This window comes from Acanthochromis polyacanthus, chromosome 13 (genome assembly GCF_021347895.1).
Source record: "Acanthochromis polyacanthus isolate Apoly-LR-REF ecotype Palm Island chromosome 13, KAUST_Apoly_ChrSc, whole genome shotgun sequence".
Classification (NCBI taxonomy): domain Eukaryota; kingdom Metazoa; phylum Chordata; class Actinopteri; family Pomacentridae; genus Acanthochromis; species Acanthochromis polyacanthus.
The window spans coordinates 24,703,505-24,720,558 of NC_067125.1; the positions used below are offsets into that span (position 1 = coordinate 24,703,505).

At 37.7% G+C, this 17,054-nt stretch overlaps 1 protein-coding gene across 4 annotated transcripts in view; it reads left to right on the plus strand.

Annotated features, from left to right (window-relative positions):
* pak4 (p21 protein (Cdc42/Rac)-activated kinase 4) overlaps positions 1 to 17,054 on the plus strand; it is a 53,817-nt gene that overhangs the window by 15,438 nt on the left and 21,325 nt on the right. For all 4 annotated transcript variants that reach the window (XM_051957828.1, XM_051957826.1, XM_051957827.1 and 1 more), the window contains 3 exons: positions 13,321 to 13,551; positions 14,886 to 15,088; positions 15,182 to 15,383. In XM_051957828.1, coding sequence (XP_051813788.1) covers positions 13,351 to 13,551; positions 14,886 to 15,088; positions 15,182 to 15,383 — 606 coding nt within the window. In that variant the 5' untranslated portion in view covers positions 13,321 to 13,350. The remainder of the gene's footprint in view (positions 1 to 13,320; positions 13,552 to 14,885; positions 15,089 to 15,181; positions 15,384 to 17,054) is intronic.

The window sequence follows — 17,054 nt, forward strand, 5'->3', positions numbered from 1 at the left end:
GGCTCCCGGTGTTTTCTTTTCTGTGGGAAACGGGTCAAAATGGCTCTTTGAGTGTTAAAGATTGCCGACCCCTGTTCTAGCTGTTACCAGAGACTTGCTTTGGATCAAACTTTTTGTGCCGTCTGTTTTTGAGTTCAGTAAATCTCAGGTCTGTTCAACAGGATTCAAGTCTGGACTTTGACTTGACCAGTCCATCAGTTCCAGAACTCCAGATTCTTTTTTCTTGGTCTAGTAGTCTCTGCTTAGAGATTACTAGAGTATTTTCTGGGGGTCATTGTCATCTTGGTAAATTGGAGACAGTGCTGTCTTGGAGTCAAGGACGACGCCTTCAACAACATCTTCAACTTCCTCAACTACGTCATCAGCATCTTTAACATCTTTAGCATCTTGAACATCTTCAGCATCTTCAATATCTTTTAACATCTTCAACTTCTTCAATATCTTTAGCATCTTCAACATTTTCAACTTCTTCTTCAGCATCTTCAATATCTTTAGCATCTTCAACATCTTCAATATCTTTAGCATCAACTTCTTCAGTATCTTTAACATCTTCAATATCTTTAATATCTTCAATGTCTTCGTCTTCAACATCTTCAGTATCTTTAACATCAACTTCTTCAACTTCCACTAAGATGTTTTTTTCTCTTCAGGAATGCAAGCAAATAACTTTAATTTGGAATCTCAATCAAAAAATAATAATGAGCATTACTATTTTTTTTCTGCTTTTTTGTCAAGCAGTAAATGAAAGCTCATGGATAACAACAATCATATTTTTGTATTAAATACATCATTTTGATTAAAGAGCTTGCGTGCGTTGGTGGATTAATTAAATCCTACTGTTAATTTAGGGCAGCGCTGATGAATGCCTTACGTTGGGTGGTGGTAAACTAACTTTAAGTACTGTACATCTGCAGCATGATCAAACTGAATTTTCCCAGCCAATCCACATCCTGTGCAAATTTGGATCTGGTTGTAATTCAGAACCAGTCCTCCGTGGTCCTACTATCATTACACCGACTGATGGAGTGTTTCGGAGTGCAGACCACCCATGTTTGGCGCTTGAATCAGGCCAGAGGACAGCAGCCTCATCCAGAGCTCATCATCCCGGCTCTGGGCCGCTGACCAGACAGGCTTTCTCACTGCTCAGCCAGGCATACATGGGCGGCAAATTGAGCAAGGTTGAATTTAGGAGGGAGAAGGGAAAGATGTGGGAGGAGGGTGGGAAACTGTTAAAAGGGAGCAGAGTGGGGGATGAGAGGGGAAAACACAGGGAAGCTTAGCTACGTTTAGGGAGAGATGTGCTCCTTTTGCAGTGTTCTTGTTGTAGAATCTGGTTTGTTTTGTGTGTTGTGAGCGCTGACAGTGTTTGAGGGGGTGGCTCGGTTCACAGCCCACTGTTAGACTGATCCATCTGAAGCCACGGCTAATTTACAGAACATAATTTATACCTTAGTCAGAGGTTGGTCATTTAGATCTGAGCTGTCTGTGTGGGCTCTGTCACAGATAAAACGATAGTATTCAATAGTCACAACTTTACTTTTGATTTTTAAACCATTTAGGCTTCGTTTAAAGTCCTTTTTGTATTGCTGTTAATTATTATTAGGATTATTAAATTCAAGACCTGCCTTTTTAGTCAAGCTTTCAATTGATTTGATAGTTTTAATTTAGAACGCTTTCTTTATTTGCTTATTTTACTTCATTTTTGTCATTTCCTTATTTCATATATAATTTATTTTCTGTCCATCTTCATTTTAATAGTGTATATTTTGTTTAATTTAGTTTAGTTATTTATCCCGCCTATTTCACCAAATTTTATCTCATCTGGGGTTAAAAAAGACAGCGCTGTGGGAATGGGGGTTGTTTGTGTGGTTTTGTTGCATTTTTTGTTGTCTGTAAAGCACTTTGTGTTGCATTTTGACTTGTATGAAAAGTGCTGTATGAGTAAAATCTGATTGATTGACTACTTTGCAGTCATTGTTGCACAGCTGCATGATGTGGGACAGGGTGTCTGCATGCCATATTAGATCTCAGGGCTAAGAGATAAGGCTTTCATGTTGCATTTTTTCAGGACTCCAAAATATTTTTTCTACTTTTTAGCACCGGTGCAACTATTTATACCAGTTGGTTGCACCAGCCCTTGATTTTGTCAATGTTTTAATGCCAGATTTGGACAAGTTGAACTGATTTTCTGTGAGCTGAGTGTGTTTTAAATGGCAGTCGATCAAGTATATTTGTGGAAAGCCAAAATTTGCAGTTGCTGTTAATATTTGTTTAATTTTGCAGCATTTTGATGGAACGTAGGGAGCTACTTTCTCTTCTTCGCTGGTTTGATCTGTATCCCCCTGCCTGCACACGTTCCCATTATCATCAGATGAGTCCTCTCTACTTGTTTTGCTTTTTAAAATGATCCACTGTAGATGTTTCTTCATTGGAACACATTAACAATGAAATAGGTTGTTTCATAAGTCGGGCAAAAAGAGATTGACAGAATCACAGAAGAAGAAAAAGCACTACTTTTAGCCACAACAGCTAGCATAGCAGCTAGCTGTGCTAACTGCTAACTGCTAACTGCTAACTGATATAAATATATATGTATATTTGTTTATCCAAATATGGGAAAACATTAGAAAAAAATAAATAACATTTATTAAAATAAATAATTATATATATATATACATATCAAGAAAAAAATGAAGAAAAATTAATGTACCCAAATATAGAAAAAAATAGCAAAAATACTATAAATATATATACAAACATTAGAAAACAATAATAAAAAAATAAAACTGTTGTGGGTTTTACAGGGTTAATGTAGCACTAGAATGAATTTTTCCATGTATATTTATCATTCCACTGAGCAACCTCCACTGATTTGCGCCTATCATGTCTTAAACCTTTTATTTGCACCCACACAGTCATGTTCGTCAGCGAACAAAGCTGTTTCAAATCAAAAGAGCCTTTGAGGTCATAACTCTGCAGTCTGTTTGCTGTTTGCCGTTCGGCCTTCGTTATGTGTAAATCTTATCATTTCTTGGCTCTTGACAGCGGCAGTAAAATCTTGTTTTTCTCTCGCTGCCTTTTGGCTCAGAGTTGCAGATATTTCCAAACGCAGCAGGAAGAAAACTCCACAGTGCTGCTTGATTCACAGCCAGACCGCTGTCTGTAAATATAAGATGCTCGGTGTCATCCTGTCCTCACATGACAGTTCTTTGTGCTGATTTAATGTCTGCTAGTGCTTTGATATATTCCAGCTCCTGCTAATCATCAGCTCTATGTATATGATAATGGTAGATATTGTGTATTCTGTAGATATTATGAGAAGTCCTCGTCATTAATTTCAACCTTCCTAAAGGCGATAGTTTTTGTGTCCCACAGTTGAGCAGCATTGATTGACTGCATTGCTGCGTCAGCCAAACACTAATGATTGGCCTCCAGGGTGATTTATGCTCCTCGTCTCTGTTGTCACCAGACTCATTATGACCGGAGAGAGGCATTTATCATCAGTGTTGTAACGGAGCTCTTATGAGATAGTTTTGCTAATGAGGGATAAAATTCAGAGTTGGTCGCTGGGTGGAGATGAAGCCTGTTTTATAAGGAAATTACACACACTGTAGGACATTTTTCAGGACGCTGATGCTATAGATAATCATTTGATTTGATTAATAAGGTGTAGGAATGCCAGAAAGTTTGCTTAAATCGCTAAACCAGGGGTGTCAAGCTCATTTTAGGAGCCACATTCATCCCAATTTGATCTCAAGTGAGCAGTAAAATCACAGCATAACAACCTTTAAATAACCACAACTCCAAATTTTTTCTTTGTTTTCATGCAAAAATGTGCATTCTGAAAATGTTCACATTTAAGGCATTATCTTTTTACGAAACATTATGAACAACCTGAAATTTGTTTAAAAAAATAAATTCAATTTCAACAACATTATGCCTCAGTTTATCATTTACACATTAAAACTTACAGATTACAGTTTTTCTACAAAGATACAAAACTTTTAGTCACAGATATCTGGAACTGAACGATGTTGTATTTTACTTTATGATCAAAATTACAAAAGTCAGACAAAAAAAGACAAAAAACAGCACAAAATGTTACAAACGCAAGACAAAACAAGACAAAAAAGTTAGACAAAGGAGTTACAAAACGACAACAAAACTGACAAAAACGAGACAAAAAATTACACAAACGACGCAAATGAGAGAAACAATGGCAAAAGAAACAAAACCACACCGAAATAGACAAAAAACACAAGCAGTGAGACAAAAAGGAAACACAAAATGACAAACACATGAGACAAAATCAGACAAAAAAAACAAACAAACTAGAGGCCGTATTACAAAAATGAGACATCCATCCATCCATCCATCCATTTTCCTCCGCTTATCCGGGCCGGGTCGCGGGGGCAGCAGGCGAAGCAGGTCGTTCCAAACGTCCCTCCCCCCAGCGACACTTTCCAGCTCTTCCTGGGGGATCCCGAGGCGTTCCCAGGCCAGACGAGATATATAATCTCTCCAGCGAGTTCTGGGTCTGCCCCGGGGTCTCCTCCCAGACGGACGTGCTCGGAAAACCTCCAGAGGAAGTCTCCCCGGAGGCATCCGAATCAGGTGGCCAAACCACCTCAACTGGCTCCTTTCGATGCGAAGGAGCAGCGGCTCTACTCTGAGCTCCCTCCGGATGTCTGAGCTCCTCACCCTATCTCTAAGGCTGAGCCCAGCCACCCTACGGAGGAAGCTCATTTCGGCCGCTTGTATCCGCGATCTTGTTCTTTCGGTCACTACCCAAAGCTCATGACCATAGGTGAGGGTTGGAACGTAGATGGACTGGTAAATCGAGAGTTTCGCCTTACGGCTCAGCTCCCTCTTCACCACGACGGTTCGGTACAACGCCCGCATTACTGCTGACGCCGCACCAATCCGCCTGTCCATCTCCCGCTCCATTTTCCCATCACTCGTGAACAAGATCCCGAGATACTTAAACTCCTTCCCTTGGGGCAGCAACTCCCCCCCAACCCGGAGGAAACACTCCACCGGTTTCCGGCAGAGAACCATGGCCTCGGACTTGGAGGTGCTGATCCGCATCCCTGCCGCTTCACACTCGGCTGCAAACCGCTCCAGTGCGTGCCGGAGGTCACGGTCTGAGGATGCCAACAAAACCACATCATCTGCAAAAAGCAGCGAAGCGATCCTGAGGCTCCCAAACCGAAAACCCTCCCCACCACGACTGCGCCTTGAAATCCTGTCCATGAAAACCACAAACAGGATTGGAGACAAGGGGCAGCCCTGGCGGAGTCCAACACCCACCGGAAACGTGTCTGACTTAATGCCGAGTATGCGGACACAGCTCTCACTTTGGTTGTACAGGGACCGAACGGCCCGTAACAACGAGCCTCGGACCCCATACTCCCGCAGTGCCCCCCACAAAGCCCCTCGGGGGACACGGTCGTAGGCCTTCTCCAGATCTACAAAGCACATGTAGACTGGCAGGTCATACTCCCATGACCCCCTCAGCAGCTCCGCAAGGGTAAAGAGCTGGTCTGCTGTTCCACGACCGGGACGGAATCCGCATTGCTCCTCCTGAATCCGAGGTTCGACTATCGGTCGGATCCTCCCTTCCAGCACCCTAGAGTAAACTTTCCCGGGGAGGCTGAGAAGTGTGATACCGCGGTAGTTGGCACACACTCTCCGATCCCCCTTTTTAAAAATAGGGACCACCACCCCGGTCTGCCACTCCCCAGGTACTGTACCCGATGCCCACGCGACATTGCATAGACGTGTCAACCAAGACAGTCCAACAATGTCCAAAAATGAGACAAAGGACACGAAACAAAACAAAAAAGAGACAAAGAAGAAAAAAATGGACAAAAACGAGACAAAAATTATTTTAAAAAAACCCCAAATGACAAAAATATGGCAAAAAAACAAGCAAGACAAAAAGGAAACGCAAAACAAGAACGTGAGACAAAAGTCAAACAAAAAAGACAAAAACACAATAAAAAAAATGGACAAAATATTACAGAAATGAGACACAAAAAGACAAAAATGAGACACAAACAAAAAATTAGGCAATAAAGTTGCAACACGACAAAAAATGGGCACAAACGCGACAAAAAATGACACAAATGAGAGAAAAATGACAATAAAAGAAACAAAATGACAAAAAATGGACGAACACAAGCAAGACAGAAAGAAAACACAAAACGACAAAAAAATTAGAGAAAGAAGTTGCAAAGCAACAAAACACTGACGAAAGCGAGACAACACATTACACAAATAACATAAATGAGGGAAAAAATCACAAAAAGACAATCTAGTATTTTACTTTATGATCAAAGAAACTTGTTAAGGTGTAGAAATTATTTTAAATTCATAGTTGTGCAAATTTGCAATCTGTAGCTTTTCCACTTCACAAAGTTGTTCCAGGGGCCGTATCGGACCCTCTGGAGGGCTGGTTTTGGCCCACAGGCCTCATGTTTGGCACCCCTGCACTAAACCTTTGAGGATAACAGCGATTGCAACATCTGGCAAATTTACAGAGCTTTTAAATTTGTTGGCTGGAATACATTATGATGGGTTGATTTATGGTTTCATTCTGTGCTCTCATTAAAACTCTCTGACATTATGAAGTAATTTATAATTAAATGCTGGTATTACTCCAGTAAATCTATTAGTCGCTGTTGTTTTCTCCCCTCTCAACCAGTCTGATTTCGTCACTAGTTGCATTTATGAGCGGGCTGGCGTGTGAGAATGTGTTTTCCATCTCTGGGATTTCTCCAGATTTCTTTGTGGTTGTTGCAGCGGGTTGTTGTGTTGTCGAGTCCTGTGTCGGAGCTGCGTGGTCGGTCTATTTCTCAGTGTGTTCCTGGGCGGGTCCGGCTCCACTTCAAACGCTCCTGCTGTGAAAGACTTTATTAATGCTGCAGACCGTAAGCTCGGCAGCATGACTCATGCCCTGTAACTGACGACCCGCCCTCCATCCACACATCCCCACATCTCTTCCACCGCCTTGTTTTTCACTTTCTCCTGTTTTTGTTCTCCTCTTTCCAAGAGCAAGTTTGGCTCAGTATTCAGCAGCACCTTAACCCTGTAGAACCCACTGTTCCAAAAATATAACATTTTTGTGTTTAATTTTTTAAATTATTATTTTTGATTATTAATATCTAAATAAATCTAAAATTTTTGCTCATTTTTTTCTGTATTTGAGTTTTACAGATTATATATACATACATATGTAAAATATTTTTAAATGTTTTAATTATTTTTTGTTTTTAATATCTAAATAAATATGTGTTATTTTTGCCTTTTTTCTGTATTTGGAATTTACAGATTATATATACATATAGAACATTTTCGATTTTTTAATTATTATTTTTTATTATTTATATCTAAATAAAAATATATTATTTTTGCCTTTTTTTTCTATATTTGGGTTTTACAAATTGTAAATGGATAAATAAAAAATTTTTTTGAATTTTTATTACTATTTTTATTTTATAAAATATAGAATTTTGTAATTTTTTTCTATATTTGCGTTTTTCAGATTACATGTGGAATATTCTTTTATTTTTATATGATTTTTTGTCATTTTGTGTTTCCTTTTTGTCTCGCTTGTGTCGTTTGTCTATTTTTTGGTCATTTTCTTTCTTTTTTGTTGTTTTTTTGTCTCGTTTTTGTCCATTTTCTGTCGCTTTGTAACTTCTTTGTGTAACTTTTTCTCTTTTTTTCTTTCTTTTTTGTTTTCTTTTCATTATTTTACATATATATATTTTTATAATATATATGAAATTTTTGCTCATTTTTTCTGTGTTTGGGTTTTACAGATTATGTATACATAGAATATTTTTATTTTTTTCATTATATGTATTTTTTCTCAGTTTTTTCTATGTTTGGGTTTAACAGATTATATATACATATAGATACAATATTTTTTCATTATTAGTTTTATTATATGTATATTATTTTTGCTCTTTTTTTTTTCTCTCTGTATGTGGGTTTTACAGGGTTAAAACAGTCCCACCTCTGCTGTTGACCCTCTGGTCAGCTGCTCGGCCCTGATCTGCCTCCAACACTCTGATCACTAGCAGGCCTCTTGTTTCACTACTGGGAGTGTCTCTTTTGATTCCCACCAACCAAGCAGAAAGGTTGAGTTTTTACCCTCCAGCTGCAGGTTTTTACCCCAGGAAACCACAGGAGCAGAGGATTTTAATGATTTCGCTGATTAGCTGTGGGCGTCTGCGATGATGATGCACTCGTTCCTGTAATTGTTTCGCAACAGTAAAACGTGACACAACTGCATGTGAGAGAGCAAGACTGAAAACTGACATGATGAAATTTACAAACAAGGAATCCAACTGCACTTTATTTTATTATTCCTCAGTCAAGGGTGGGACCAGGGAGGTTTCCAGTACCGTTTGTTGATGAGATTATGCTAAAACTAAGGTTGAACATGGTTGAAAGAAGAGGCCGCTAAATTTTTGGGTGGATCTGCATCGTTAAGTAAATATGATAGGACATTCACCTTGGCGGAGAACTCCGTTCTCTGAGTGCTCTGTAAGTTAAGACAAGTAGTGTTCTTGGAATGTGATATTTTAGCTATCTAGTGTTTCGTCCCTTGGTCATCATTTTGTTTGTTTGTCAGCAAAATTATGCAACAACTACCAAGTCAAGTTTTGTTAAACTTGCTGGAGAGGCTAAAGAATCGATTACATTTTATTGTAAAGAATCTGTTGTTTAGGTGTGGATCCATATCACTTCATTTAAAATGGTCAAGAACTGAACTCTCTGATAGCTCTTCTACTTTAAACCAGTAGTTTTCCTTCTGTGAAATTTCAAAACGGCATTTATGTAAGAGGCTACATGGTGTCTACTCAGTTTAAGGGTCGTTTTCAGGCACTCTTTATGATAGTACTCCACTGCACTGTAATATTTTAGCTATCTAGTATTTTGTCCTCTGGTTGTCATTTTGTTTGTTTGTTTTCTGCAAGATTATGAAAAAACTGCCAGGCCTTGCTGCAGAGGATAAAGAATGTGTTAAATTTTATTGTGGATCCGTATCAGTTTTATTAAAATCGTGAGGACTGGACTCTCTTCTAGATCACATCAGTAGTTTCCCTACTTTGAAATGTCAAAATGCAAACGGTTGCACAGTGTTGACTCAGTTTAAAGCTCATTTTTAGGTTCTACTTCATGACTGGATGTAATATTCTATCTAGTATTCTGTCCTTTTAAATTGTGTTGTTGTTGTTTTTTTTTTTTGTTTTTTTTTGGGGGGGGCAGAATTATTCTTCCAAGGCAGAGATGGGTTTACAGTTCTGTTTTTGTTTGTCAACAGGATTATGCAAAAAAAACTACCGAGCAGAATTTCATGAAACCTACTGGAGAAGCAGAACATGGCTAAAGAATCCACAACATTTTAGTCATTTTGTGTACAAAGGGGCAGAATTATTCCTCTGCCAAGGTCAGAGCTGAGACAGAGGAATGTTTTCATTCCTGTTTGTTGGTTTGTCAGCTGGATTGTGCAAAAACTACCGAGGCAAATTTCATGAAACCTGCTGGAGAAGCAGAACATCACTGGAGAATCCACAACATTTTGATTGCTCTTCCAGTTTTCACCAGTAGTTTTCCTACAGTTAAATGTCATAATGACCTTTATGAAAGAGGCAGCACAGTGTTGACTCAGTTTAAGGGTCATTTTAGGCCATGGTGCTGCACCACTTGACTGTAATATTTAGTCTGTTTTGTGTTTTATCTCCCTTATTGTCATTTAGTGTATAGAGGAGCAGCATTAGTCCTGTGCCAAGGTGAATTATGGATATAGTTTATGCAAAAACTACCAAGAAAAATTCCATGAAACTAACTGGAACCCCATAGACCAGTTTCATAATAGACCCACATTACTGCGGCCTTTATCCCTTATGTCAGATTGTCCTCATATGAAAATGTCACCAGACAGTCTGTGTAGATAACGGATTGGAGGCCTGGGAAAAGTTCTCCTTTAACTTTCACAGTCTGATAAATTTACTTATATTTAGATGAAGATATGTCCAGAATAGAAGATGCATCTGTTTAGTGTGACAGAAAGTGAGCTGTCAACAGCAACGATGGCGATGAAATGACTCACTGGAGATGCTTTTACCGTGAGCCGTTGTGCCCCTTCAGGCTGGTTGTGTTGCTGATTCAGGATCAGCTGCCATTTGTGATGTGAAACCAGCCTGTGGTTGATCCAGCTGTTCACCTTCAGCTAAAGGTCACAGCTGGTTTACTGCCCCCAGGCCTCCAAATGCTCGGCGGAGGGAAATAAGCCGGTCGGGCGGAAGTTTATTTGCTCAAACACACAAACATGCAACGCAAACCGTGTGTTCATGGTGACGTGAGTGTCGCAGTTTACTTTTGTGGTTGGAGGTGTTTTGTTTTTGGGTTGTTTATGGAGTAGTGAGAAATTACAAAAAAAAATCTATAAAAGAACAAGCAAATAAAAATGGAAATATGAAGACAAATAAATAAAATAGAAAATAATATGGCTATATAAAGAAATATTAATCAAAAACTGAATCCATAAAAAAGGGTTATTAAAAGTAGAACTGTAAAGAAAAATAATTTTAAAAAACAGGAAGAAATGTACTTATAAATAAAATGAAAAATAAATAATGTGGCAGTATAAAGCAATATTAATTAAAAAAACTCCATAAAAGAACAGGCCAATAAATAATAAAAAAATATCAAGAAGAAATGTGCTTCTAAATAAAATTTTAAAAATACATAAAGTGGCAATATAAGTAAATATTAATCAAAAAATAAATCCATGAAAGAAAAGGATAATAATATTAGAAATATAAAGACAAATAAATCTAATAATAGGAATAAAAAAACAAGAATAAATGTGCTTATAAATAAAATTAAAAATAATTAATGTTGCTATGTAATTAAATATTAATAAAAAAAAGTCCATATAGGAAAAGGCCAATAAATAAAATAATTTTACAAATCAAGAAGAAATGTGCTTCTAAATAAAATAAAAAATAGATAGTGACAATATAAAGCAGTATTAATCAAAAAATGAATCCACAAAAGAAAAGGCAAATAAAAGTAGAATTATAAAGACTGCTTGGCCCTATCTTATTTATTATAAATAAATAAGATAATTAAAAAAATAAGAAGAAATGTGCTTTTTGCTTGCTTTTAAAGAAACATTATAATGCTATAATGCCACCGTAAAAGGAAAGGAAAAGCACATTTCTTCTTTTCTACAAATTAATGTTCATATGAACTCAAAGATGAGCTGATTGGAGTTTAAAGCTGAAAGGCCAAAGTGACCTCATAAATCATGTTTTTGGCCAAGAATCCAAACGCTAATTATGACATAATTCATAGACATTTTTAATCGGATAAAACGATGAAGCAGCCGTGTTGAATATCCAAAAGGTCACCCTCACTCTGACATAATAACGTCCTGTAAAAACCCTTTTCTGGTTGTTATTCAGCGCCATAACTCAGAAACAGAAGGAGAAATCCATATTTCCATATTTAACATTAAGCTGGTGACTCTAATCTTCAGTTCCCACCTTGAAATTCTGGGGATTTTATGGATTTTTTTGTGCTGCAGAGTTTAAAAATACATGAGAAGCATCGATGTTTTAGAATTTGTCACTTCTCTGCAGAAATATCCATATTTATTCCGTTGTCTGCTGTTGTGGCTGCAGCTTTGTGGAATTCTGCAGAATTTGCTCCACATGTTGTATGAGTCTGCATGTAGACTGCAGTTTGGCTGGTTGTCAGAGGTTTTACACCTGAGAATGAAGCTAAATGGACTTTAAATAGTTTCACTTTGTGTCAATATTTGATTGTGTTTTGCAGGAAACCACACCCAGCCTTCATACTAGGCTCATTTTAGATGCTGATTAATACTTTAAAGTAGGTGTGTTGCTTCTATACGACCATTAGAAGCTTCTTCAGATGGATTTTTAAAAGTTAACCCTCCTCTTAGGTTCGTTTCTCAGCAACAGCAATGATCTTCCTGAGTCAGTTTGACCTGGAGCATGTTTCATCATCTAAAAGTACCATTAAACATTCTTTATATCTCATTATTAACTCCATTATTACCCATTTCAATCAATATTTAGTGCAGTGGTGCTCCTTGCCTAGAATAATTCGCATGTTTTTCTTAAAAAATGCAACTTGTTTTTATTGTACAGTGGAAATACCTACATATAAAATACAGTAGTTTTACATGACATTGTTTTTTTATTTCACGTTTACATTTTTTTTTCCTTTTTATGGAGTTGGTAAATGAACTGGCTCAATATGTAATTGTGGGACTTTTTGTATCATAGTTGACAGTTTTTGCTGTTTTAGGGGCCTAAAATCACGACAACCGAACACCACAGAAAGATTCTTCTCAATGTCATAGATATTGTAGTAAACCTGTTGACATGCCATAAATCCACACTTGACTCGCACACTACTTTATATTAGATAACTCAGAAAGCCTTGGAATTAACACTTCCTTGAGAGGTGTTTATTTTCCATATAAAATTTGATATATTGCCAAAAGAGAAATATCTGTCATGATTATCTCAACTTAATAAAAATGCTGTTTGAATAAGCTCATTTTATTATTGTTTAGCTAATTAGAAGGTGATTAGAAGGTGGTTATTAAATTCAGACGGCTATTTCGTTGACATTGTAGTGATATCCAGTCTTTTTTATCAATAAGTGATTGTTTCCATAAAAAATAATTCTTGAATTTGTAAAGACATGATCATAGTGAACATAAAACACATTCATCTTTTTACTTTAAATAAAATGTATGCAAGATATATCCCATGGGCTTAAAAAGTCTCTCAGTTATATAATGACCCAACATGAGACATCTCTTCTGTTCAGGGTGCAAATATTGATTGCACTTATTATGCCAAGCAGAAGAAGTTTCACCCTGAAGAAATACTTTAAACTTACTTAAAACTTTCGTTTTTTACTTTAAAATGGATCAATTTGAGCGCCCAGATAGCTCAATGGGTTGGACCCGGGTTCAATTGCAGGTGTTCCCCCCCCATTTTTCTCCCTACTTTCCTGTCTCCCTCTTCACTATCCTATCAAATTAAATCAAAAATGGCCAGAAATGACTTTAAATAAAATTCTAAATGGATCAATTTGAGCCGCAACATAACAGGACGGTTAAAGAAGATCATTGCTTGTTTTCTGATGCTCCTTCCTGTTCTTGTCTACAAACCTGTACGCTTTGCATTTGCATTCTCAGCTGTTTGTTGTGCTATCTCTCGAGCTAACTCTCGTCTGTTTCCTCCTCCCTCCCTGCAGGTCTGATGCTTGGCTGCCTCGGCCGCCACCATGTTCACCAAAAAGAAGAAGTCTCGCATCCAGATCTCGGCCCCGTCTAACTTCGAGCACCGCGTCCACACGGACTTTGACGAACAGGAGCAGAAGTTTGTCGGGTTGCCACGGCAATGGCAGTCGCTGATCGAAGACACGGCCAAGAGGCCCAAACCCTTCATCGACGCCACCGTCATCACCACTGTAGAACCACGGAAGGTGAGGAGAGCAAAAACCTAAAGTAGCTTGGTCAAAATACGAGGTTTTGATTATTTTTTGTTTGTTTATGGTTTGTTTTTGCAGCTAAAACTGTGACATTTTTACCACAGCATGATCTTTACAGGACTTTAAATTCCATGTTTATTATTTATGGATGTTGAAATCCTCCTTGACTTTCATAACACTGAGTGTCTCTTCCTGATAATCCAGGGTTTTTGCCTGTAATTTGCCGCTCCTGCTGCTCTGTGTTTATTAATGTTGTTCTGTTACCGCTGGTGACTCGTACAGGTTTATACACGTTACCTACGAACTTCTGTTTGGTTCACCACAGACAAATCTACATGAGAACAATCAGGTTTCTCCATTTTCCTCCTCTTATTACAGTAACCAGCTTTCTGGTTTACATGACTGTTTAGAAATTAGCTTCCTGGAAAATGCAGCCTGGTTGTTAAGCCACATGTAGACGATTATTTTACGTCTTGGCTGGAAAGTTTAGTGTTTAATTCCACCTTAAATCAGCAGCGACCTCCTGCTTGACCCTCTCTGATTTGCTTGAAACATTTTTATCATAAATAATGGATGTTTAAAACTGTATCTGTGAAATTTTACGATGATATATAAAACGCTTTTGTCAATATTTTTAAAAAATAATTCTGAATTATTTCAATTAGGCGATCTTACATACTTTTTGTTTTGTGGTGCAACCTGTCATACCTGCTCAGTCAGCTATAAAAGTTTTTACAACCAAGATTTTCAATTTAAATGAGTTTTTCATATAGTTTGTTTTGTGTTTTTGTGACACGCATGTGGTTCAGAAATATCGCTCGTTGACGTCTGAATTTTTTTGTTAATGCATGTTCAAAAATGAGACTTTATGTGACTGCTTCAATATTTTTTTGCAGATTTTAACTCACCTATTTGTTCAATTTTGCAAATTCTAAATCAATGACCTGATGAGAAATGACAATGAAAGTTTTAAGGCTTTTTTCTTTAGCACTTCATGAGATATTGTTGTTTAAATGTACGAAAAATGTGCTAAAAATGGGTCAACAGGCAATTTAAAACAATGTTATCTCAAAAATTATTTGATATGTCACACTAAGATTTCAAAGACATCTTTATAAATATCCATATTTTGTGCTATAAAAATTTCAGGAAAATCAGAGATGGTGGAGTAGAAACTGTTATTGTATAAATTCTGTGAAATTCTTTTGAAATTCCTTGCAAAGTCCTCAAATAGTGACATTTTGCCGTTGCGGCTGATTGAAACGACAAGCTTTTGGACATCTCATCCTGTCATCAACTTAATCCACTTTTTTCTGTTTAACCTCCAGACCATCGTACGCGGCAGCAAACTGGGTGTGGACGGCTCTCTGACATGGCTGCTGGATGAGTTTGACACGATGTCGGTGACTCGCTCCAACTCCCTGAGACGAGGAAGTCCTCCCATTCAGCCTCGCAGGGACTCCGGCTCCTCGGGAGGAGGAGGAGGACTGCAGGAGAACGGAGATCCTCACCACAGACACCACTCAGACAGGTGAGGAGTTACGCTGCACTGTTTGCTCTGTGTTTGTTTCTGAAGTGCAGACGTTTGCAGAGATTAAAATCCGCGTATCAATGTGGTTCTCAGAGACCGGCCCAGACAGGACCACCATGCAGGAGGAGACCCTCGTCAACGTTCTGTCCGTCCTCCTCAGAGAGACGAAGGAGTCCAGGGTCGACCTCAGCAGCAGCCCCGAGGACAAGAACCCAGCCGGGCCCCCAGAGACAGACTGGACTCTGGACCTCCTGCTCCCCCTCACAGAGACAGAGAGCATCGGGATCGAGACCAGGTAGAGAAAGACCCAAACCCTTAACTTTCTATTTATTATTAATGAACTTCATTATTCTGACTTTACTGACCGTTAGACTCCAACATATCAAACCTGTGGGTTGCTTTTCCTACATATTTGAGTTTTTCCATCTGAAATCATCAGAGGCCTTCTTCTTAACCATCCCTTGAATTGGTTGAAACTTTCTTTATTAAAAGCTACAAATATCTAAAATAGCATTTGAGAAACTTTACATGGATGTATTAATTACGTTACAAGACTTCTTTCTTTTTAATTTCCTGTCAGCTGCTTTCAGCAGATTTTTTCTCATGCACTGAAATTTCAAACTGTTTAAACATCAGTATCTGAGGAACTATTTAGGATAAAAGCCTGAAATTTTCACTGATATTTCTCATGTTATTGATTTGGGATCTGTAATACTGAACAAATCATATCAGATTATGGGTGAGTTGAACTTTGAAGAAGAACATGAAAAGTCTCATCTTTGAGTGCAAATTATGAAAACAATCGATGATGCAGAAGTTTACCGGTGATATTTTCCGAACCTTATGTAGCTGCATGTCACAATAATGCAAAACTAAACATATAGAACAGTGTATAATATGAAATACTTGGTCAAAAAAATGAAAAGAAAGCTGTTTTTGTAACTGATTGAGCAGCTGTACCACACAAACCAAATTTGTAGTTCAAGTAGAAGTGGAGTTTCAAAGTGGATCTCTGAATAAAACTAATGAAATCATTTTTTTCTATAATATAAATGTCAATTTGGACATGACATATTCAGCTCAGTGCCTTCCTACTGTACTTAAAAGAGATGCTTTAAGGTAAACTCTCAGGGAGTTACTATAAATATACATGTTCTCACTTTAACTTTCAGCTGTGACTTTGGTGTTGAAGGCCGACACAGGAGAATCTATTTTCATCCTATCGAACAGTTTCCACAGTGATTATGAGAATAAATGTACTGCTAAAGTCTTACATAATTACATCAGATTACTGTTACTAATACATGTCAAGGCATCAAGACTTGCCAGTAGAAATGGATGTTTTTTGTTATGGCGATATCAGAATCAGAAAGAAGGCCTTCATTCCAGAATTGGAGAACATTTAAATAAACATTCTCTTTTACAATTTTCTGCTCCATATTCATCAATAATATGTGATAAATTATCAAAGTCTTGATTGGCTCAGCTTACACATCAATGGTACCATTTGTATTCCATGTTTTATTTAGTGTTTGCTAACCCTACTCTAATCACAGTAACAGTAATGTGATCATTTTCTCAGCAGTAGAAGCTAGATATTTAGCTAGCTGTTACTGCTGACCAAGAGGACAAACTGACTGATGGAAAACAGTCCAAAGAATTAGTCTGATCCTGATAATATGAGGTAGAGTGAGACATTCAATCACGGCTGACAATGTTATGAAAAAACTGATATATTGAAAAGAGGACATAGCTTTGCTCTACCTGTTCTTTAGGAAAACCATTTGATGATGTTGACAACAAAAACAGACACAAAATGACAAAAACAAGAAACGAAACAACAGAAATGAGACAGAGAACAACAAAAACGGGATGCAAAATGAGAAAAATGAAACACAAAACAACCAAAATGATAAAAACAGGACACAAAATGAGAAAAACAAGACATGAAACGACAAAAACCAGA